The following is a 24431-nucleotide window of genomic DNA, read 5'->3' as shown; positions in this document are numbered from 1 at the left end:
CAATAATAATACTGTTATAATACTATAATACTGTTATAATACTCCTGTTTATATCCAACCAGCAGCTCAGTGGGAGAAGCGGTCTAATCCAGACTGTTGTGGGTCATGTGACCGATCGTCTCTTCAGTCTGTGGAGTGTCTTCGCTCGTCTGCGATTGGCCATCAGATCTGCTGGAGAGCCCATCAGCTCGTCTGTGATTGGCCAACAGATCTGCTGGACAGCTCGTCTGGGATTGGCCAGTTCTCCACAGCAAGAATATCAAACACCGGAATGGATCCAGAATACAGAGAACAGTTGTTTTGGGGAGTAAATTGTCTGGCAGCTGTTCCAGAGGAGCACACAGAGGGTGAACCCTGACCTTGAGCCCGGCGAAGCTTCAGCCCATGGCACACCAATCAAACGTCCAACAGCTGTAAACACAAACCAGGATTGAACATGTGGAACATCTCCAAACAAGGACAGACAGCCATGGCACACCAAATACACATCTGTGTTGGTTGCAGATTGGCGTGCCATGGGCTTTAGTGTAGCTTAATATGTAGTGTCAGTGCATTCGGATTATTTTAGCAGCGCGGCCGTCAAGTTCAAGTCCTTATGAATTCTCCTTCACATCTTTCATTAACTTAATGAAGTTTTCCATCCAAGGACGAGTGATTAGGAAAAGAGTTAGGATTTTTTTTAACTACTCGACCGCAGCTCTGGATTTGGTCTGTGGTCTACATGAGGGTGCAAATCCTGGTCTGTGTGGTCTAGATTTAGAACCATATGAAATCCCCCCGCCCCCGCAAATTCAGTTTTTTTCCACTTTAATTTTAATTTAGGTGTTAGGATCGCCTTTCTTTCTTTATGACTTGGCTCTCTCAGACAGCCTCTTTAACATGTTTCTCAAAGTGAGAACCAAGTTGTGAGGTGAGCTCAGGGTCCCACGCAAGACTGACCCCCCCTCTCAAAACACCCTAATCAAAATGATTTCTTTGGGCCTATTTTACAATTATTAAATAATTTAGGTTACTACAATAATTAGGTCTAGTTTTGATTTTGATAATCAGGCTTACTTTTATCAATTTCACCCAAATGATGGAAAATTCTGCAATATTTCATGTTTTACAGTTGATTCCATTTTTATTACCAAATTCCATGATTCTGTCCATCTTTCCCCGTTGGCCCGAGTCTACATGAGGCTGCAGATCCTGGAGCGCCCCGCCTCCTCGTCCCCCAGGCTCCTCCTGTCTCGGACCAGCACGGCCTGGTTGCCGTAGCGACCGTACCAGGCGGACTGGCTGCGGCTCAGGTAGCTGGTGGGCGGGGCCTGTTGAAGCTCCGCCTGCTGCTGCTGCCAGATCAGCAGGGAGGTGTCGCGGTACCGCAGCCTGGTGAACGCCTCCGAGAGAGCCTTCGCCGCCAGGGGAGGCCGGCCTAGAGACGGTGGGGAATCACCATAGCATATAGATTATTTGGACGATACGATATGTGCTAATTATCACAGTCTGCCACCATACGATTCAATCCAGGGGTCTGCGATCGATATGAGATATATCATGTGTAGGGCTGAGCGATAAAACGATAGCAATATATATCACGATAGAGACGTCAATCCAATAAAAAAAAATTCTGCTGCATGAAAAAATGTCCCTTGTTAACACATTGACTGCCAGCCCTTTTTTCAATGCTGTAGGTAGGTTCTGCCAGGTTTTTTTTTGAGGATTCTGGCTCATTTTACAAGAGCCGAGGATTCTTTTCTGTTAAGACTTCGTGAACACCAATCATCTAAAAAGAACTAATAGAATGTGTGCTTTCTCTGTCTAAAAGTTAGTTTGTAGAGTTAGTAGTTATGTAAGCATTAGCAGTTGAATACAGCATGGTTTCAGCGTCAGAAAGATTATTCAGAGATAAACGGCTTTTTGTGAAATTCGATAGAACAGTCACTTTAACCATTCATTTTTGGCATCAGTAAGAGTCAGACATCTAAACAATAGTTTTGAACAGTAATTTCCTCCATAACAGCAGGAAACCCCCCTCTGCTTCCAACTCCTCCCTCCGTGTGTGTTCTCCTCCTGCCTCCCTGGCTCTCCAGCGGGCGTGTCACAACGAAGTTGCTGCTGCCTGGCTGCTGCCTGTTTGCGCGGCCGCTGTTTGAGGAAGTCTGGGTGGACTCGCTCGTTTCGTGGAGTTTTGGTTGAGAGCTTTGATGCGATTCTGGTCATATTTATGCTGCGTGTTTCAAAGTGTGCATCCAATCTATTCTTGGAACCCCCCACCGTTGCCACCGCTGTGCATCAGCGCGAAAGTGAAAGCGTTTTCGCCATCAATTTTACAGTATGAGAACGGCTTCGTCACGCTTTTCCGTCCAGTTTTGGGTCGCCTCTTTCTACTGTGGAGAGACATGTCGACACTCAGTGGGTCGGTAAAATAGATTATACACATTCAATACCTCCAATTCTGGTGTAGGAGACGTAAAAGGGGTTGATCGATGTCCCACCGTCAAAAAAAAAAAATGTTTATGTAAGCCGAGATATCTCGTCCTTGGCACTCAACGGTTGGATTATGTAAGCCGAGATAGCTCGTCCTTGGCACTCAACGTGTTAATGGAGCGCGGTACGAGTGACACGGAAACAGCCAACCATTTAACAGACAGATGATGATCTGATTGGCAGATCACGGCAGAGCTGATGTTGGCAGTCAGGCTGTCACTCATTGGCTGAGATTCTGCAATCGCTCTGAATAGACCAGCCACCAGACGATATCACATTAAAGGCTGGGTTTACCCAGGCTAGTAAATGACTGCTTGCACTGAGCGTGTATGTGTGACAGGGTTAGCATTACAATTACCTGTGTGCCTTGAAAATAAGGTGGTTAAAAATAAAGTGGTTAAATGCAAACCTTTTCTTCTCGTGTGTTTTTTATGAATAAAAACGGGTCATTAAAAATTATCAATAATTATTGATATCGACTGATATGAAATATTTTATATCAATATACTTTTTAGCTATATCGCCCAGCCCTAATCATGTGCCCATTATTAGTTACATTATATCAACTCACAAAAAGCAACAAAAATATGATTTGACTATTCTGAGCTCTTCCAGATCTTTAAATGAAACAATCTATTATTTCCAATAAAGAATAGACGTGTTCACTATAAAGTTCCACATTTCAAATGATTTTAATCAGTTAACTTGAAGAGCCCTTGATGATTTCAATTATGAACATAAGCCATGCACATCTATGCTTCATCACAATATATCGATGTTTTCACTTTGCGTTGATACACGATATATCATCAGGGGTTAAAGCAAGAAAAGATTTGTGAGCCTTAAAAGTTATCCAGGAGCAAATTTGTAGCTGCCCTATGCTTGAAATCAGACATGGTGCCTGAGAACTGTAAGGTCTGCGATATTGATACATCAATGTATCATCCCACCTGTACATGGAGACGCCTCCGAGAGGGCCTTCACAGCCAGGGGAGGTTCTTCTGAAGGAGCAGCAGGTTTCTCAGGAGGAGTCTCCTCTGCAACAGAGGTTCTCCTGGACTCCGACATGCTGCGTGGTTCAGCGGCTCAGAAACCATCACGGTGACGAGGTTGTCATCGTGATGAGGTTGTCATGGCGACGACTAGGGAAACGTCCAGGAGCCCGGCAGCCCAGACCGGTCTGGACCGGCTCGGGTCCAGGTTCAGTCCAAACCACATGACCAGCCCTCTGGTTCAGGTTCCTGGTTTATTTTGTAGAACCAGCAGGGTTCCTACGCAGATCTGGAAAAGTGAAAAAATGAATTTGATCATTCTCCAGGTCTTGAATAGTTTGGGAATTTGATTTTTTTGGGGGGAAAAGTTGCCGTTTGGCTCAGACAAAGAATGACAGGTTTCCTCCTTGATAAATCAATGCTGCAGAACACGATTAAATATCCACATTCACTACGACACCTTTGAATGTTGTCCAAACGAGACGTGTGGGGTACCACACCAAACATTTACTGCTTTACGGGAGTTTTTAAATCATATTAATAGGATTAGCGGTTCAAAAGTTATTAAACATTTAACAATAGTAGTGGAAATTGTATTTTTTTTTTTTTTATATACATTTTTCATTTTCAAACAACACATGAACAAAAACAAACAGCTCAGACACATGAAAGGGAAAAAAGACAAAGGACAAAAACATACATACATACCAAGAAAATAGTCATTGCTTATACAGCAGAAAAGGATACATTACAGTAAACAAAAATTTAAATCCAAAAAAATAAAACAAAAAAAAATACAAAAACATTTCCTCAGCCTATGTCCATTTAGCTCCAACCCTCACCCCGACTCAAAGTTTCCCACCCACGTTCATAAATTAAATTCTGTTTTTTATTTCTATTAATATCCCTTTCAAGAATCCACTGAAATTTTAGAAATGTTTTGAAACGTTCAATATCTAGTTGGTATCTTTTCATAGCTTTAAATATATATGTTTTCCCCATCATAATTACAATATTATTTAGATATTTTCCTTCTTCATCATCCCTTAAATCCCCAAACATTATAGTTAGAGGACAGCTATAGAAATGTGTGCTGTAAACAGAAATCCATTCTTCAATTTTAATCCAAAATAATGCAACTTCCGGACAATACCAAAATAAATGTACATCACTCTCCTCTTCCTCCTCACAAAATCTACACAAGTCACACTGTTGGATGCTCCATTTTTTAAGCATCTTTTTCGTAGGCAAGTACCTATAGATTAATTTTAATTGTAAAATTCTAATGGATACATCAAAAGTAGTTGTGTAAATACAAGAAAAGGCTTTGTCCCATGGGATACACATGTCCAACATATTCTCCCATTTTGACTGAATGGCTACTGGTGCTGCACATATTTTTTTAAGATACATATGAAACTGATACATTTTCTTATTTATTTTTTTCTTATTTATCCATGTTGTATCCTTTATGTCAGGGCAGCATACCATTTGTTTTTTATTTAATAGTAGCTTCCTTTTCCAGGTCTGAGGTATAGCTGCAAAAAGTTGATTATATGTAAAGGAGTCACAAGCGTTACCATATACTACTGTGAAATCGTCATACAACATGATTTCACCCCCACTATTCAAAAGATCATTCAAAAATAATATTCCTTTTTCAAACATTGATTCAATAAACATAGGTGTATCCTTAACTAAAATATTTCTATTGTACCATAACAATTGGCTCTGAATTTCACAACATGATTCAGGTTGATGATATTGGTATTGAAGCCAGCTGACCATGACCTCTTCTAAAAAGCCTGATAGATATGGGAAAGACTTGAAATTGTATTTTTGCTAGCTCTTGTGGGCCACATAAAATGAGGTGGCAGGCCGTATTTGGCCCACAGGCCTTGAGTATGAACTGCCTTGCCATAAGTTTTAGTTCTAGACTGTGGAATGGACAATTGGAGGGAATCTGAGGACCTAAGGACTCTGACAAGAACATATTTTGGTAGTTCATTAATATAGATAAGGGCAAGTCCATGTTAAAAACCAATAAGAGCGCCAATCTAAAACCAAATGGCAGCCAGTGGAATGAGAAATATGACATACACACACACACATATATATAACGCTATATATATATACCGTTATATATACACACACACACACACACACACACACATATAACGCTATATATATATATATATATACACACACACACACACACACACATATATATATATATATATATATATATATATATATATATATATATAGCTACATATATATATATACATACACACACACACACACACACACACACACACACACACACACACACACACACACACACACACACACACACACACACACACACACACACACATTCCTGATAAGCATAACGATACCTCTTGAAAGTCTGTGCAGAGGACAGAGCCTGGCTGGATGGCTGGAAACGCTGACGACCAAAGGGGCTTTAGAGGCTAATCCAGCTAGCTCAGTTAGTTTCAGACGCTAAACACACTGGAGCTTTAAAGCAGCACTTCTAACTAAGTAAACTGACGCAGAGAGTTAAAATCCAAAATGTAAAAAGTTAAAATGTCTAATGAATTACATTTCGTCACAATTATCTGCGCTCAGAGTGAAGCTCCTGCTAGCCGAGCTGCAGAACCTCTATGTGCAGAACCTCCAGGCGAAGCTGCTGCATCCAATGGCAACGGTGCGTCTAGACTTCTGTCCGGGTTAGAACACAACAGAAATCAAAGGTTCCGCATGTCAGGCGAGGTTTTGTAAAAGCGCTTTCACTGCACTACTTTACACTGTTGAGAGATGCTGTGAAAGTACGACAGTAGAAGAAGAGTTAAAGAGCACCGCAGGTTGGAGACCACATTGCATTCATATGTGGAAGCGGTATATAGCAATGGGATTTGGGGGGATTTTTTTGAATCACAGCTGCAATTAGCTAGCCAGACCTTTGAAGCCACGGCCACTCCACAGTTGTGAATTTGGCTCTTCTTCAAGAAGAGGCAATGAGTTTCTGAATTGACGATGCAGTTTGAATATCAGGCTAGCATTTAGCTGCACTTAGACTAGTTTTTGTAACCAGCAGGGGGCACTGTTCGATTTCATGGAACTCCCTGCGATGATGTCACAGGGATGCAAACTAAGTCACCTACAGTCGCATTGTTCAGCCCAAAATAGGAGGATTTCTGAGTGGTTTTATGTCTGCCCTGGTATCTGTCACCTTTTTCACTCTCCACTTTGCATCCCTGTGTCAGTCCCAGCAGAACATTCTCCTCTTGTGAAATGCGCCCATTTATATGAGGGATCAGCGTTTTTGTAAACAAACGGCGTCACTGGGTGGAAACAGCAATGGGACCCTATGGAGGCTGAGCTTTGGGAGGCCTGAGTGTCTGACTCTAGCTGGCTGACCCTGTTGACATTTTAAAAACTGCGACAGTTCACACAACTTTAACACAACATGCATATAGGCCTATTATACATCAAACTCTTGAGCTACTTCTGCTCTCACTCAGAATGTTAAAGTATAAGCGATATGATGTATAGTTTTTGAGATATTTAACGTTTGTTTGGTGTAAATTCAGATTTTTTTTACTGCACTACGCTCTGGTGGCTGCTCCCACTCCCCACATGGATCTTACGTTGCTGCTGATAAAACTTGTAAACTTGTTAGAGTTTAGATTGATTCCATTGTTGTTGGTCAACTCTGAGATTCCATCTGTGTTTCCGCTATCGCAGAGTTCATATGTTTGTTCATACGTTTGTAGCACGAGGTGTCAGTTTGCAGCAACTGCACCGCTTACATCAGCACCTGGGTGTGATTTTTTTCAAGGTCTTCAGGTGTTTTGGGGAGATTTTAACTGATGAACTTTATTATTTTAGTTAATAGTCACAGACAGTGTTTCTTTCTGATAGAATTGTGCTCTATGGTATATTTACACTACATTTATAATTTATGTATTATGGATCATTTATGGAAGAACGAATTGAAGCATTGGAACACATCCTCACTCTGTGGCGGTACACCACAAATAGATGTTGACCACCACAAATAGATCTTGACTGCCACATATTAATTTCAACTAGTTGACTGCAAACCCTTGCTTTAGGGCTTATATAAGTATTGTCTTGGCTTTAAGGCATGTGTGTGTGTGTGCGTGTGCGTGCGTGTGTGTGTGTGTGTGTGCGTGCGTGCGTGCGCGTGCGTGTGTGTGTGTGTGTCAGATGACAGATAGGGTGTCTCAGAGTGAATTTAGCAGCCTCGGAGCAGGTTGTCTGTATTTAGCCTGGAGCAGCATGTGACCTGAGATATTCTATGTACAAAACGTTTTCCTTAAGGGACCCTTATTGTATCACTTAGTAAACAACAGACCACCCCTGACTTGTTTTATTTATGGATATTTCATATTGGTCGCCTCCCTATAGGGAGGTGTTCCAGGCACGTCCAGCTGGGAGGAGACCACGGGGCAGACTGAGGATATCTCCACGCTGGCCTGCTGGGAACGCCTCGGGATCCACCAGACAGAGCTGGCTAATGTGGCCATGCAGGGAAAGGAAAGTTTGACCCGTTCCCGGATAAGCGGTTGAAGATGAATGGATGGATATTTTATTATGCATAACAATAACATCACAGAACAAATAACTGTACAATCAACCCAAATAGAGGGCCAAAGTCATGCCCTCTTCCAGGTTCGACATCCGCACCAAGGGATTTCATCCATGATTCATTTTCCCATAGAAATTTCATAAAATGCTTATAAAAATAGTTTTACTGGGCCAAACCAAGTGATTCAGCTATATTTAGAATCAGGAGAGACCACAGAACATTTCACTCACACACACACACACACACACACACACACACACACACACACACACACACACACGCGCACGCGCACACACACACACACACACACACACACACACACACACACACACACACACACACACACACAAAAGCCCCCCTGTGAAACCCCTAGTGAGGGTAGGAGTCACGACCCCGGGTTCGGAACCGGTGCAGTTTGGGTGTGATGATGTCATCATGACTGGGTTTCATTCAGTTTAGCTGTGATGTCATTTCTCACTGGCAGACGCAGCACCATGCACCAGACAATAATGGTCATTCAGACTCACATTATTGTCCATTTTCATTGTTTTGTCCCAGTATGTTTTATATGGTTGGTCCAGATTCTGTTGAAGCTGACAAAGTCCCCTGATCCTGCATCCCCTGTACCCTGTGAGTCTTTGTTTCCCAGAGTCTTCACTGCTCAGCGCCATTCCCTGTCGGACATCTCCGGCCCGACGGCTGCTGCAGGACTCCGGTCCTGCATTCCAGTCTCCGGTCTACTCCAGTGACTTCGTTGACAGCAATGACTCCTGTGTCTCCTCTGTCTCCCGTGTCTTCAATACCAGTGCCGGTCCAGCACTCCAGACTCCAGTCACTCCAGATGATGGCTGCTCCTCCAGCAGCCTGCCCTGACCTCCATCTTCGCCGTGACCCCCTGTCGCCAGCCCCCTGCTCCGTCCCTGTCCAGCCCCCAGGCTGCCTGCCTGAGGTCTCCTGCTCCACCCCTGTCCAGCCCCTGGGCCACTTGCTTCCAGATCCTCCTCCATGGGTCTCCACCCACCCTGCTTGGTGTTCCTGATTGTTTTTTGCGACATCTGGAATTCATCGCAGATTGGGAATGGCATCTGGCATCAGAACCCATTCCCAATCTGTCCACCAGAGGCCCTCGGACATTCCTCCCTCGTGTGCTCCTCCCCCAGCCTGCTGTTCCCCTCCACACCTGCCCTGCTTTCAGCCCTTGTTAGCCCCGCCTTGCTCTTTGTGTTTTCCCCACCAATCAGCTGTTTGTCCCCTCTCACCAGCTGAGCTGTCCCTCCTCTTGTTCATTTGTTACTTTAGTATTTTAGTCTCAGTCACACTCCTCTGTTTGCTGCTTTGTTTGTCATTACTGTCACTTCTTGGTGTTCTAGTCTTGTTATTAAAAAAATACATTTATTTTTAAAAACACTGGACTAAAAAGTACAAACAATGTAGTCCTGCAGTAAAAGCCTTATGTTATTCTGAAGGCTTGTCTCCTGCCTCCTGTTCTGAATTCTGACATTTTGGTAATGGTTTGGTGTTATACTGTGACAGGATATGGTATGTTATGGTGTTATGGTCTGGTCTGACAGGATATGGTATGTTATGGTGTTATGGTGTGACAGGATATGGTATGTTATAGTGTTATGGTCTGACAGGATATGGTATGTTATGGTGTTATGGTGTGACAGGATATGGTATGTTATAGTGTTATGGTCTGACAGGATATGGTATGTTATGGTGTTATGGTGTGACAGGATATGGTATGTTATGGTCTGACAGGATATGGTATGTTATGGTGTTATGGTGTGACAGGATATGGTATGTTATAGTGTTATGGTCTGACAGGATATGGTATGTTATGGTCTGACAGGATATGGTATGTTATGGTGTGACAGGATATGGTATGTTATGGTCTGACAGGATATGGTATGTTATGGTGTGACAGGATATGGTATGTTATAGTGTGACAGGATATGGTATGTTATGGTGTTATGGTCTGACAGGATATGGTATGTTATGGTGTGACAGGATATGGTATGTTATGGTGTTATGGTGTGACAGGATATGGTATGTTATAGTGTTATGGTCTGCCAGGATATGGTATGTTATGGTGTTATGGTCTGACAGGATATGGTATGTTATGGTCTGACAGGATATGGTATGTTATGGTGTTATGGTCTGACAGGATATGGTATGTTATGGTCTGACAGGATATGGTATGTTATGGTGTGACAGGATATGGTATGTTATGGTGTTATGGTCTGACAGGATATGGTATGTTATGGTCTGACAGGATATGGTATGTTATGGTGTGACAGGATATGGTATGTTATAGTGTGACAGGATATGGTATGTTATGGTGTTATGGTCTGACAGGATATGGTATGTTATGGTGTGACAGGATATGGTATGTTATGGTGTTATGGTCTGACAGGATATGGTATGTTATGGTCTGACAGGATATGGTATGTTATGGTGTGACAGGATATGGTATGTTATAGTGTGACAGGATATGGTATGTTATGGTGTTATGGTCTGACAGGATATGGTATGTTATGGTCTGACAGGATATGGTATGTTATGGTGTGACAGGATATGGTATGTTATAGTGTGACAGGATATGGTATGTTATAGTGTTATGGTCTGACAGGATATGGTATGTTATAGTGTTATGGTCTGACAGGATATGGTATGTTATGGTGTGACAGGATATGGTATGTTATAGTGTTATGGTGTGACAGGATATGGTGTGGTGTGTTATGTTATAGTGAATGCTGTGTATTTCCAGAGTACAGCAGCAGGCTGTGTAGTGAACAGCTGACAGAAGAGGAGGCAGAAGAAGGCCAGCTGCTCTATTTATAGCAGAAGTGAGTCTCCAGCTCCAGAGGCACTCTGCCTGCTGTCACAGCACAGAGCCGGCCGCACGCCACGGCACGCGGACACGCCACTGACACGCCACTGACACGCCGTGACACCAGACCGCCACCGGAGGAACTACCAACTGTCTGTTACCCGTCATGCCTGGCAACCAGGCACGGAGTCGGGCCCGGGACCGTAACAACGTCCTGAACCGTCCGGAGTTCCAGTCGCTGAACCAGCCGCTGAGACCGGGGGCGGGGGAGGCCCGGGGGGGTGGGGGGGCGCGACGCGGAGCCTCCAGACAGCAGAGCCAGAGTCAGCAGGACGACCCAGGAGCCAGGTAAGACCCCCCCCCCCCCCCCACACACACACACACACAGCTGACAGGCAAGACCGTCCCAGCCCGCGTCTCTCCCCCGCGGGGAAGTCGGAGTGGGCAGAATGAATGGGAGTCACGGAGCCGTGTCATCCTAAGGTCAAAGGTCAGCGTGTCTCTAGGGGCCGTGTACGAGGGATCGGTGTTGGTAGTCTCTCCTCAGACTCAAATATTACGTTGAATCTCTGCGCTCCGCATACTACATAAATTAGTCTGTGCCATTTCACAGCCACTGCTGGTTTTTGAAGGCGGGTTGAATTTGAATGAGTGAGGGTTAGGGTTAGGGTTAGGGTTAGGGTTCGAAAAATTGGCTGTGCCTCCCGTGTCATCTGATCCCAAAGCCGTTACTGATTGGGGAAGACTGAATCCACCACTGGCCAATCACTGGCCAAGTGAACAGTTCCCTCCCATAACCAGCCGGCTGGGGGGAAGCGTCCCAGACCCAGAGAGAGATCTGCAGCATGCAGTAACGTAGTGTATCAGCGTACGAACTCTCATGGGTCTGGTGTTGAGACTAAGTGTTGGTAAACAAAAGGCTTCAACAGACTTTACGGGAGCAACTGCCGTTTATTTTAAACAGCAGTTCATGGTGAAACCATGCCCTCTTTAAACTCTAACTGCTCCTTCATACTTTAAGCTAGACACTCCATTTAAACTTTAAAGGGGTCATCACTTTTAGGACTATATCACCATAATTCAGGATTAATTTATCTTTTGTACTGTTTGAGAAATCGCAGTTTACGTTTTATGCATTTTTCAGCCTTTATAATGGGACCCTATGGAGCCAGCCTTGAGTGTCTCACTCTAGCAGGCTGTACTTTTTTTTTTAATTCACACATTTTAAAAATTGCGACTTTACAAAGCGATGCGATGTATAGTTTTTGAGATATTAACGTTTGTTTGGCACAGCTTTTCAGCTTTATTTCATACTATTTAACTGCTGCAGTGGCACCCGGAAGTGCTTATTTGTTGTCGTGATGTCAAGCTGATTCGACCTATTCCAGAAAGCCTCCTCGTACTAAAGGCTTTTGCACAGCAAGTCTGTATTTTTCATCCGAAATTGTCACACGTTTTAAAATAAATACGACCTCACACTCACTCACGTTTACAGACTGACTCAGAACATTTCGCCAGCCACTAAAGTTTTTTTTTTTTTTTTTTTACAATGACAGAAAAATCTATAGGCTGTCTGTCATTTAACACAGGTTTGAGGTTTTATTGATTTTATGACCCTGTCTGTCAAAATGACAGACGAGAAAGTCTAACGCAGGGGTTTTCAAAGTGTGGCAGCCCCCCCCCCATCAATTATTATTGACATTTAGTATTACTATTGTTGTATGCTCCACTCGGGCATAAAAAGTTCCAAAAATGTAAACATCTTTATCCTTCCTTTCAAATATCTTCTTTTAAACATGTTAAACATGTTTATCTGCTCTGAGTCTGAAGGATTTTTCCTCTTTTTAACACATCTTTATTATAATAGCGGGCCGGCTGATTCACACAGTGCAGCATGGCCAAGTTGGCTGCGCATTTTTCTTCTCTCTGATTTCCCCCCGTTATGTCGCGCGACACCTCCCCTGAAGTTGTCTCAAGTTACAAATTGAGTTACATTTGATTAAATCAAAGCACATATTTAAAAAAAAATACAATCATTTCCTAATCAAACTGTGTGTTTTTATGCAAATAACCACTAATAGATGACAATCACAAAGGAAAAGAATAACATTTAGAATTTCGGATGGTTTACACTGACTTCAAGGCGGTTGACATTATTTTTCGGGATGGTTCCGGTGTGGCGATGTCATTCTGCTGCTGTTGTCGTTGTTTTGGTAAAAGTAATGCAAAAGTATTGTAATAAGTAACGAGTTACTCTACACAGAAAGTAATATTGTAAAGTAACTTATTACTTTCAAATGAAGTAACTAGTAATATGTAGTATATTACATTTTGAAAGTAACTTGCCCAACACTGTTAGTTGCAGACGCACAGTCTGACTCCTGTCATGGAAAATTATTGATCAAATGCTTATTGATTGATTAGTTATTAGCTATGGCAATTCCATGCTGTAATTTAGTGAACTGTGTTTTTCAGCAATGCGGAGGATTGCTGTTCTGTGAGAACAAGTATCTTGTTCTGGGAAGTGTCTGTGGGAATAGAGGTTCCTGTGGGAACCTGTGTCTTGTTGTGACTATAGACTGGATTTGTTATGTATTCTGGTGAACATCAGATTAACTATGGACGTTATGGAGAAGTACTGAGTTGGAGGGAGGTTGAATGAACGGATCCAGAAGAGGGCGGGCGATAGTTTCAGTATATGATGTGAAGTAAACAATAATTCGGGGCTCTTGCATTGTCAAATGTAGACAAGAGGAGACCTCCGTGCACGGAGAGATGATTGTGGAAATAAAGAAAACCTCCTATGAACATTTAAAACGGATATCTAATTATTGATGAATCAGCAGGACATTGCAGTGGACATTTTTCCTCCACACTCCTCCTTCTTGTTGTGCTCCTATAGGGGCGCGAGGGAGTCTCATCAGGAAGGAGGTTCGGAGGATGCGTCGCGGCTGCCGGAGCAGGACTGCATGAAGCTCAACCCGTCGTTCCGCGGCATCGCCCTCAGCTCCCTGCTGGCCATCGACATCAGCCTGTCCAAGCGTCTGAGCGTGTGCGCCGGGCCGCGCAGCACGGCCTTCGGCCTGCGCTCTCTCGTCACCCTGCTCGCCCTCAGTGGACACGCCCTGCTCTGGGTCTGTGTTATCCTCATCTGCATCTGGAGGAGCGAGACGCTGGCTGGACAGGAAGTGCTGGTCAACCTGCTGCTGGGTGAGAGGGGGGTCAAGTCAGGTCCAGTTTATTTGTAGAGCCCTAATTCACAAGCATGTCTCCGAGGACTTTACAGAGAATGTGTCTAGCTAGGCACTATCAATAAACATGAATGAACAATCTTGTAGAGAGGGAGGGGAGAGAAGAGAAAGGGGGAGAGAAGGGAGAGAACAGGGCAGGGGGAGGGAGGGAGGGAGGGAGGGAGGGCGGGAGGGGGAGAGAGCAGAACAAACGGGTATACTGGGGCGGGGCGATACATTTGAAATCATATTATTATATATCGTCACTGTCAGGCACTGTACGTTCATTTTTTCACATTTTTATTTTTTGTCATAAATCAATGCCAGTCTCTCTGTGGGTTTGACCAAATCTAACCGGTGGAAAATTATTAAAACGATCTTGTGAGGAAGTCTCAAAACTCCATTCGCCCTCAATCTATTGCTCAAACCTCGAAGCTGCTGCCCTACCTAAGCAGACACTTTGTTTTGTTTATTTCTGGCTTTGTCTGACGTAAATAGATCAATAAAATGTTTTTGAATTATACCTGCAAACTCATTTAAACTATGCAGATGGAAGTGGTTTCTGACAAGAGTAATGTTAGCGTTAGTGAGAGGCATGTGTGACCCCGGGATGGTGGGGAGCGCGCTCGAGGTGGCTGCAGAAGCGTTACGGCCACACGAGGCTGCTCGCCCCAAAGAAAGTGTCTCAAAGTCGGACTGATAATCCTGCAACACCATTTGAGCTTATTCAGGTAAGATATTAATAATGTAATGACACATCCAGCGAGAAACTGACTAATGAAGACGTGCCATCTTTGACGACGTGCCGACAGCGACGATATTATAATTTCCTGGCAATTGTCATCTCGTCACACTATGATATAGCCTACCACTGAAAGACAACAAACTGTAGTACTAAATTATCGCCCAGCCCTATAGTCCAGGCAAAGTAGCGTTTTACGACAAACTAATTGTAAAATAATTTTTTGCAGCTTAGATCATTTCTATGAGGTGTCCAGAACAACATACTAAAAGTCCTAAGAAATCCTAGTTGAGGAAATATGTTTAATTCTCATCAATCCAAGATGTGTGCCAATAAGGCCAGACAACAATACACCCCAATGGGGCTATTTTTTTCCTTTACTCCTATCAAAATAAAACTTTATACAATGAAAGTATCCATGAAAAGTAACATTTTATGTATTACAAGTTTCTTTGAAAATTTATTTGAATATGCAAATGAGCTATACACTAATCGAATATAGGCTACCCAGAAGTAAAGGAAAAAATGAAGCCTATCACAATCAAACCTCACACAGTGAAAGTATACATGAAAAGGAACTTTTTTGTTTTACAAGTTTCTTGGAAAAATCTATTTTAAATATGCAAATGAGCTCAACACTAGGCCTAATTGACTTGTCCAATAAGCCATAAAGTCACAAGTAAAACAGGGGCCAAATAACTAACACATTCATGTCTATTCAGTAAGTTAACCTATGCATAAACAAGATAAATTTGAAGTCACTTGCCACACTTACCTGGGTCACTTGCCACAAAAAGGCAATGCGATGCTACTTCAAGATGAAAAGTAGTTTTGACCTTAAGCAAAATGTGTCTACAGTAAAATGTCTAGTTAGAAAGGAGTTGGTAACTTAAAATGTTCCGATTGGGTTTCTAGCCTAGATATTGCTGTTGCTAGCTTCTCATAACACTGCAAAGCTACTTTACAAACGGTGGAAGTCTGATGTGTGGCCCGCCTGGTCTGAAATACTTGCTTACTACAAAAAGAGAAGCAGTTTTGGTGTCTGGCAAAATTATTTAAAGAGCTGGAATGTCTGGAAAGTGTGTCTATCTGGTTTTTCATCTGTCTTCTGTGTGAGAGTGAATCGTTTAGTTGGTAAGAATGACTTCTGCCATTAGGGAGGTACGGTGGTGCAGTGGTAAGCACTATCGCCTCACAGCTCGAAGGTCGTGGGTTCGATTCCCACCTGGGGACGAGGTGAACGCTGAAGGAATGCGTGCCCGTCCGCATGTCCTCGAGTGCCCACCGCCCGGGTGGGGTCGGCAAAAGGGCCTTTCTGTGTGGAGTTTGCATGTTCTCCCCGTGCCTCCCGGGGGTTTCCTTCATATAGGAACCCCCTTCACAAAAAGATGCAATATCCTGGTTGCTAATGTGGTTCCTCCTCTGGTCGTAAAGGGCGCCTGTTAAGAGGGAGGGGAACTGGTTGGAATAGCGTGAACCTCCCACGTGCTATGTCCTACCGGTGAAGCTTCCTCTGTCAGGTGAAAAGAAGCGGCTGGCTAACTGCCCATGTCTCGGAGGAAGCATGGAGCCAGTCTCGGCTCTCCCCAGATCGGCAGAGGATGGAGTAGCAACCAGGATTGAGAAATCAAGTGAGCACTAATGGGGAATAAAATGGGATAAAAAAATCGGGGGGAAAAAAGAAAAGAAAAAAAAAGAATGACTTCTGCCTGTTATCTCGTAATCTTACCAACAATACCAATTATTTGTAAATCTACCAGCCCAAAATGTAATCTCACCACGTTACTGATGGCTATTCTGACTTTCTGTCATGTCATTGGGTTAGGCTTGTTTGAAAATAAAAAATAATAATTTAGAAAGCAACTGGAGGCAAGATTGTGCAATCAATTCTTAAGGTCAATATAAGTCTTTTTGTAGCAAGTGACCCAGGTAAGTGTGGCAAGTGACTTCAAATGTATCTTGTTTATGCATAGGTTAACTTACTGAATAGACATGAATGTGTTAGTTATTTGGCCCCTGTTTTACTTGTGACTTTATGGCTTATTGGACAAGTCAATTAGGCCTAGTGTTGAGCTCATTTGCATATTTAAAATAGATTTTTCCAAGAAACTTGTAAAACAAAAAAGTTCCTTTTCATGTATACTTTCACTGTCTGAGGTTTGATTGTGATAGGCTTCATTTTTTCCTTTACTCCTATGCGGGTATATTTTGGGTATAGCCTATATTCGATTAGTGTATAGCTCATTTGCATATTCAAATTCATTTTCAAAGAAACTTGTAATACAAAAAATGTTACTTTTCATGGATACTTTCATTGTATAAAGTTTTATTTTGATAGGAGTAAAGGAAAAAAATAGCCCACTTGGGGTGTATTGTTGTCTGGCCTTACTGGCACACATCTTGGATTGATGAGAATTAAACATATTTCCTCAACTAGGATTTCTTAGGACTTTTAGTATGTTGTTCTGGACACCTCATAGAAATGATCTAAGCTGCAAAAAATTCTTTTACAATTAGTTTGTTTTTTGGTTCCAAAATGAGTTACTTTGCCTGGACTACTAGGGCATATACTGTATCTGTTACTCATTTTGCCCGGCCCCTCAGGCAGTCAGTCAAATAGGGATGTGCCATATCATATTCATATCATCAAAAATGTATATCATGATAATGGCAAAAGACTACAGCAGGGATGACAATGAGGACCAGTTTTACGACTAAATGTGCGTAAATGTGATTTTTTTTAAGCGGTTTTCAGGAAATGCTTCAAAAGTCATAAAAGTGGTCTATCTTGGTGAACAAAGTTCACTGTTTCATAAACTTTTGTTACCCACAGATGTTATTTCAAGAATTTAACCAAAATCCGCGTACAAAAATCCCACTGACTTTGAGAAAAAAAAGAACCGGAAGTGCATGGCCTACAATATCTTTATTCTGACTTGTTGATGTAATGACGTCACCTCCTCTCCTCTCCTCCGTTCTCCTTCCCTCCTCTCCTCTCATCTCGTCTCTTCCTCTCATCTCCTCTCTTCCTCTCCTCTCTACTCCTCTCCTCCGTTCTCCTCCCCTCCTCTCATCTCCTCTGTTCTCCTCCCCTCCTCTCATCTCCTCTCTTCCTCTCCTCTCCTCTCCTCCGTCTCCTCCCCTCCTCTCATCTCCTCTCTTTCTCTCCTCTCTCCTCCTCTCTGTAGCTCTGGTCTTGGATGTGATGACTATAGCAGGAATGCAGAAGTTAGTCAAACGCAAAGGACCGTGGGATTTCCCCCCGGGGTTCCTGGACTACATCGCCATGGATACATACTCCTTCCCAGCAGCCCATGCGAGCCGAGCTGCCATGGTGTCCAAGTTCCTGCTCAACCACCTGGTCCTGGCAGTGGGTGCTACTATGATTATGATTATGATTATTATTGCAGTGCCTGTTCCGTGGGCCGATTGTGCGCAGGGCCGTAGCCAGGGATTTCGGGCCGCATGAAAGGATATCACGAAAATTGTGGCCATTTGAAGCCCAATTTAGAGGAATATCTCATTTTAAATCAGAGAGTTCCCCAAACTTTTGAGTAGCCAGTCAGATTGAAAAAGTAGCCAGATCATGTTCGCGGCGTTTGTTCCAGTGGTCCTTTTCCCAATTAATAAACAAACCTCAAATATGTATCGATGAGTGTGACAATTGAAATAATACAGAACAAATATTGTCATGCCGTAACCCAGGAACTTTGATGATAGAGAGGACCACAAAAAAATGTCCTCGCCACCAGAGGGCCAGATTTTGCTGAGGGTTGGGGGCCGAACGGCGCTGGTGCGGAAATATTTGGAGCATTTGAAGTCAGGTTTAGAGGAATAACTCATTTTAAATTAACAGTTGTGATGTCATTATTCAGTCTTAAACACCAATATTTGATCCTTTTCTCACTCACTCCTATGTCACCACTTGCTCTCCCTGCAGGGCTTGAAATTAGCTTTTTTGGCCACCTGCCAATATGGCTGCTAGAAGTTACCAGCCAATTAGAATTTCCACTAGCCGAAATGTTTTTCTTGAAATAAACCAGAATATGAGTGGGTTAATTTAAGCATAAGTATCAGTAAGTGGCCCGGGATTCTCAAAGCCTGTGTTGAGGGTCACACGAACAAAAATGCACTCTTGAAGCTAAATAAATCCAAAACCAACAAGTTAATTATTTACATTTTTTACTTCAATGTAGAACAGTCATTTCTTACACATGAGATTACTTTTAGCCTTTTAGTCATAAAGATTATTGAAAGATATTCCATATTCCAGACTGAAATGTTATAACAGAAGTAGATATTGGCCAGAATGACATGAACATTTGGACACTCATTCAGCGGGTATCTTGCATGTTGCGTTCAGGTGCACTGTAATTTTTTTTTTTTTTTTTTTGCCCCTGTCAATCAAGGGCCCTTGGAATCGTCCACACTTTCCTCCGTGATATACTACGGCCTTGACTGTGCGTGTTGCACACGTACGGCTCACGTACGGCTCACGCCCGTAGTGCAGCTTTCTCGAGAACTGCGCATGCCCGTTCAATACACGCATGTCCAGAACGGACGATTGCTGCTTGCAGCTTTCTTCGAGAACCTCTCATCCCAACAACTTCACTGTCGACGCTGCACTTCCGTGGATCCCCAACATCACAGCCGCCAAACGTGAAGTCGATCGGACCAACGCTTCTCAAGACATGCAAAGAAAACATACAGGCGGGGGGTTCCTCACTTTGTAGTTCGAGGCCTCCACGCAGGCGACCGGAGGCATTCTATTTTTGGGTTGTCCATAATGTACATTGTACCATTCTTCTCGTGAACGCGATATCTCAGGAACGCCTTGAGGGAATTTCTTCAAATTTGGTACAAACATCCACTTGGACGCAAGGATGAACTGATTACAATGTGGTGGTCAAAGGTCAAGGTCACTGTGACCTCTTAGCCATAATTCAAGAATCCATACGCTAATGATGACAATTTCACACAAATGTCTAGTAAGATAAAAAAATTATGAAGTGATGACATTTTTATATCTAAATGTTCAAAGGTCATCTTCACTGTGACATCATAATGTTTTGCTCACCACTGTCGCTGAGAAAACCATCTTGGGTCATTCTACAAAAACGGTGCATTCACTTACTTTTGCAGACAAAAGTCAGACAAAAATGTTACTAATAATAATCGTGTCTCCCAGGTGCCCCTGCGGATCCTGCTGTACCTGTGGGCGGTCCTGATGGGCATGTCTCGAGTGCTGCTGGGGAGGCACCACCTGTCGGACGTGACGTGCGGCTTCGCTCTGGGCTTCCTGCAATTTAACCTGGTGGAGTCTGTGTGGCTGGACTCTGCCACCTGCCAGACCCTCATCTCCATCGGCACGCTGCGCTGGACGCCACTTTAGCCTGCTTGACCCTGAGCTGGACTGGTTTACACTGGTTTATACTGGGCTGGACTGGGCTGGCTGGACTCTGCTACCTGCCAGACTCTCATTGCTATCAGCACGCTACGCTGGACCCCACTGGTTTGGACTAGTTAACACTGGTTTACCCTGGTTTGGACTGGTTTACACTAGTTTGGACTGATTTACACTGGTTTGAAGTGATCTGACTAGACTATGCTACCTGCCAGACCATCATCTCTATGAGCACACTACCCCCCCCCCCCCCCCCCCCCGTGGAGGAACAACACAACAAACAAGACAACAACAAAACTACTGGCTGAAGATACAAGGTTCACGCTGTTACCATAGCTACCGCAAACAATAGGGTGCTGTCCATCAACATGTTGCCATGCAACCAACTGACAGATGATTTTCATTGTTGCTGCAGCAGCAGCAGCCTGTAGTGAAACACTCCAGAAAGACTCCAACACATTTTTAAGTAGTTTTCTATGCAGGTTTGGCCTATTTTCCCAGTAGAGAGTAAATGTATTGCTCTGTGTGTGTGTGTGTGTGTGAGTGTGTGTGTGTGTGTGTGTGTGTGTGTGTGTGTGTGTGTGTGTGTGTGTGTGTGTGTGTGTGTGTGTGTGTGTGTGTGTATGCGTGTGTGTGTGTGTGTGTGTGTGTGTGTGCGTGCGTGTGCGTGTGTGTGGGTGTGTGTGTGTGTGGGTGTGTGTTCGCATGTTACGTTTCTGCAAACCATGGATACGTAATAATGTCATTGTCAATGTTTCTGAACCAAAAAGACGTTGAGTCCTCCGATCACAGGAGCATTTCCAAAATGTACATTTTAACTTTACTCAACTAAAACAACTTATGGTTATAAAGGAGTTGAAAGGCTCCGTCTCACGCAATCTTCTCAATGTCAGCACAGTCATATGGAGAGGATCAAAGTGTGCAAACTAATAAAGGAGGGTGGAAGAAATATACTAGGTCAAACACCAATCAAATGAATAGAGTAAAATACAGCTGATAGTAGAGTGGCACCACACATCTGCCAGAGACCTAGCCCCGCCCCCAACGTGACCCTACTACTGTACTTTGTGTATTATACACAAAGTACAGTAGTAGGGTCACGTTGGGACTACCAGAGACCAAGAGGTGCCCGGTTCAATCCCCTGGGCTGGCCAGAAAACTCCTAGTTGAGATGTAGACTTTGGAAACGTTGGGAATTGAACCCTGGTCTCCAATGTTTAAGGCAAAGGCTTACGACCATCTCTCACCCTGTCCACAACGCCCTTATCGTGCATTCCTTTATCGCAAAAGAACTGGGATGTGGAGGCTAAATGACGTCACATCCGTTTTGTTAGCGTTCCATTTGCAGAAAACTTGAGCTGGGAAGTTCACTGTTCACTGGTCAGATCCACTCGCTAGCCAGGCTAGCCATTGTTAGCAATAACAGTTGATAACAAGGCATTTCGTGGCATTTTGCGCATACAAACACTGCAGCCTCATGTCCACACAGATAGAAGTAGGCCGTGCTGTGTGTACAGCTGATTTAATGAGACACAAACAAGACAAGTGCTAAATAGCATTTATACGATTATAACTACTGTTGTTGCGCGGAGCAGCCATCCTGGATTTTTTAGGTCGGGGCTGCTGAGACTCAAACGAGTTTGGAATGGGAAATACCAGCTCTAGTGACGTCACCGTCCCAGCTCATGACCTTTGAACCGTAAGATTACCAGTTCCCAGTTATAAAGGAATGCACGATTACTTCCCAGCATGCTATTTCAATAGCAGACTGTCGTTATTTACACAACGGCTAGAGATATATAGGCATTGATATACACATACCGTATTTTGGGTTCACAAACGTTGAGATTCAACATATGATTTGCAGAAACGTAAAGTGCCAGCGTTTGGGACTGGGTTGGCACGGTGCAGCTGCTGCATGGCTTTAGCACAGCGACAGGCTAATGTGTTTCAGGTAAGAAACCTGTTCACCTTCTGCTCAGGTGGAAAATATCTCTAGATTAGAGTTACTATGACGACGATGATGTCATCGCTCTGCTGGCTGTCTGCTCTGTTAGCTCCACTGCATTTACTGTTAGGGTCAAGATAAGTGACTGCCAGAGAGAGAGAGAGAGAGAGAGAGAGAGAGAGACAGACAGACAGACAGACAGATAGACAGACAGACAGACAGACAGACAGACACACACACACACACACACACACACACACACACAGACACACACACACACACACACACACACACACACACACACACACACACACACACACACACACACACACACACACACACAGACAAAGAGAGACACAGACAGAGAGAGAGAGAGAGATCATGTCAAGACAGGTTACCGTATGCATCCATTATGTTCAATTGAATAAAGAACTATTTTCACCACCTCTGTTTTCAGTGTTATGTGCAGGACACACTGGATGGGCGGGGCTTTCTGACTCCAATCCATCTCCTGTTCTGATTGGTCTGTACGGTTTTGACTTGAGTGACAGCACCATGGTGCGTGTGAGTGTGTGCGTGTGCACGGATGGGAAATATGTAACCTACAGCATGAAATAAGTTTAGATTATAAAAAGTTATTAGCGTTATTAAATATCAATATAAATAAGTCATAAAAGAGAGTGAGTGAGTGATACCGCAGATATGAGTCTGGAAGTAATATGTTGGATCTTCAGGGAAAAAGTTAATGGGGTTTTAGAATGAGGATTTCGCTTGAATGCATAAAATAAGGTCTGTGGTTACTAGGCTAACAAAAGTTTATGGGAGTGGTAATTTGTGTTCAGCAGGATAATCTTCACAAACGTGAATAATTATGACTTTTGAATAAATGTGTTTTTAAAACGCGATTTTCAGAAAACGCTTCAAACTGCGCAGACCGATAGGCCTACACTGCAGGTATTCTGCTAGTGAGTTAGAGAGAGAGAAATAAGTAAATAAGTGATTTTTTTTTTTTTATAAATAAATAAATATGTAAACAAATAAATAAAGAAATGAGGACAGACATTAGGGAAAAAGAGTAATACATTTCACGCCAGGGGTTTGTTCTATGGTATTTATTTGCAATAAAACCCAATGCAATGCTGAATACTGCAATTTGTGCAATAATCAACTATTCCCACTGTTACAGATGTTCTTTTACTGACTGCACCTTACTGTTTATTATTATTATTATTATTATTATTATTATTATTATTATTATTATTATTAGCCTACTACTGTTACGACTACGACTACTTTGACACTGATGAAGGCCTACTGCCGAAACTTGTTTGTGTGCTGTACCCACCCCGGACCAGTGTTGGGCAAGTTACTTTAAAAATGTAATATACTACATATTACTAGTTACTTTCATTTGAAAGTAATACGTTACTTTACAATATTACTTTCTGTGTAGAGTAACTCGTTACTTATTACACTACTTTTGCATTACTTTTACCAAAACAACAGCAGCAGCAGAATGACATTGCCGCCCCGGAAAAACATCCCGAAAAATAATTTCAACTGCCTTGAAGTCAGTGTAAACAATCCAAAATTCTAAATGTTATTCTTTTCCTTTGTTATTGTCATCTATAGTGGTTATTTGCATAAAAACACACAGTTTGATTAGGAAATGATTGTCTCTTTTTTAAATATGTGCTTTGATTTAATCAAATGTAACTCAATTTGTAACTTGAGTTCCTTGAGAAAGTAACTGGTATAATATTACTGAAATCCTATAAGTAATAAGTTATATTACTGAGTTACTGCTAAAAGTAATATATTACATGTAATATGGTACTTTTGTAATGAGTTACCCCAACACTGCCCCGGACTGAGGTAAATAAAAAACGACAAAAGAAAGGACATCTCGTGTGCTGGCTTGTTCTACGTTTTGCTATTGTGCTTGTGCCTTGCACCGGACCTTTATGTTTGACTCTCTGAGTGTGCTCGTTTTTCCACTTTTTTGAATGACTACGACTACTACCACCACACTGCTGTATAAGATAATATTATGTGTACCTCACATTATTCACTTTTTATTCAATGGTACTTGACAAGGATTGTAGGAGAAGGCACACATTTGTAACACTTTCGTGTAGGCTTAACTTCTATTCTATTTTTGTGTGATCTATATTATGCTTTGTATAATGTCT

The 24431-nt window shown here is 42.8% G+C and overlaps 2 protein-coding genes across 2 annotated transcripts; one reads left to right on the top strand and one right to left on the bottom strand.

Annotated features, from left to right (window-relative positions):
* Positions 1-6130, bottom strand: brd3os (BRD3 opposite strand). Its single transcript, XM_083644222.1, has 4 exons — positions 5864-6130; positions 3423-3753; positions 1131-1417; positions 1-411 (listed from the first exon to the last, which is right to left on the bottom strand). The coding sequence occupies exons 2-3, from the start codon at positions 3538-3540 to the stop codon at positions 1173-1175; spliced, it is 363 nt and encodes a 120-aa protein (XP_083500348.1). The 5' UTR covers positions 3541-3753; positions 5864-6130; the 3' UTR covers positions 1-411; positions 1131-1172.
* A 4951-nt stretch (positions 6131-11081) lies between these two features.
* Positions 11082-20279, top strand: LOC310784487 (inactive phospholipid phosphatase 7-like; the record flags this gene model as incomplete). The annotated part of the gene is given in 5 exon segments (XM_083645473.1): positions 11082-11169; positions 11172-11238; positions 13818-14125; positions 18076-18257; positions 20076-20279. Coding segments are annotated over 5 exon segments (849 nt in total).
* Positions 20280-24431: the final 4152 nt, after the last annotated feature.

This window comes from Poromitra crassiceps (genome assembly GCF_964638095.1).
Source record: "Poromitra crassiceps genome assembly, chromosome: 10".
Lineage (NCBI taxonomy): Eukaryota > Metazoa > Chordata > Actinopteri > Beryciformes > Melamphaidae > Poromitra > Poromitra crassiceps.
This window is presented reverse-complemented; position numbering and strand designations above follow the sequence as displayed.

Bases quoted from the DNA above. Each gene is read 5' to 3' on its own strand.
- brd3os (XM_083644222.1), bottom strand. From the start codon at position 3,540: ATGTCGGAGTCCAGGAGAACCTCTGTTGCAGAGGAGACTCCTCCTGAG. The intron at 1,418-3,422 runs GTGGGATGATAC...CACCGTCTCTAG, and splicing joins GGAGGCGTCTCCATGTACAG to GCCGGCCTCCCCTGGCGGCG.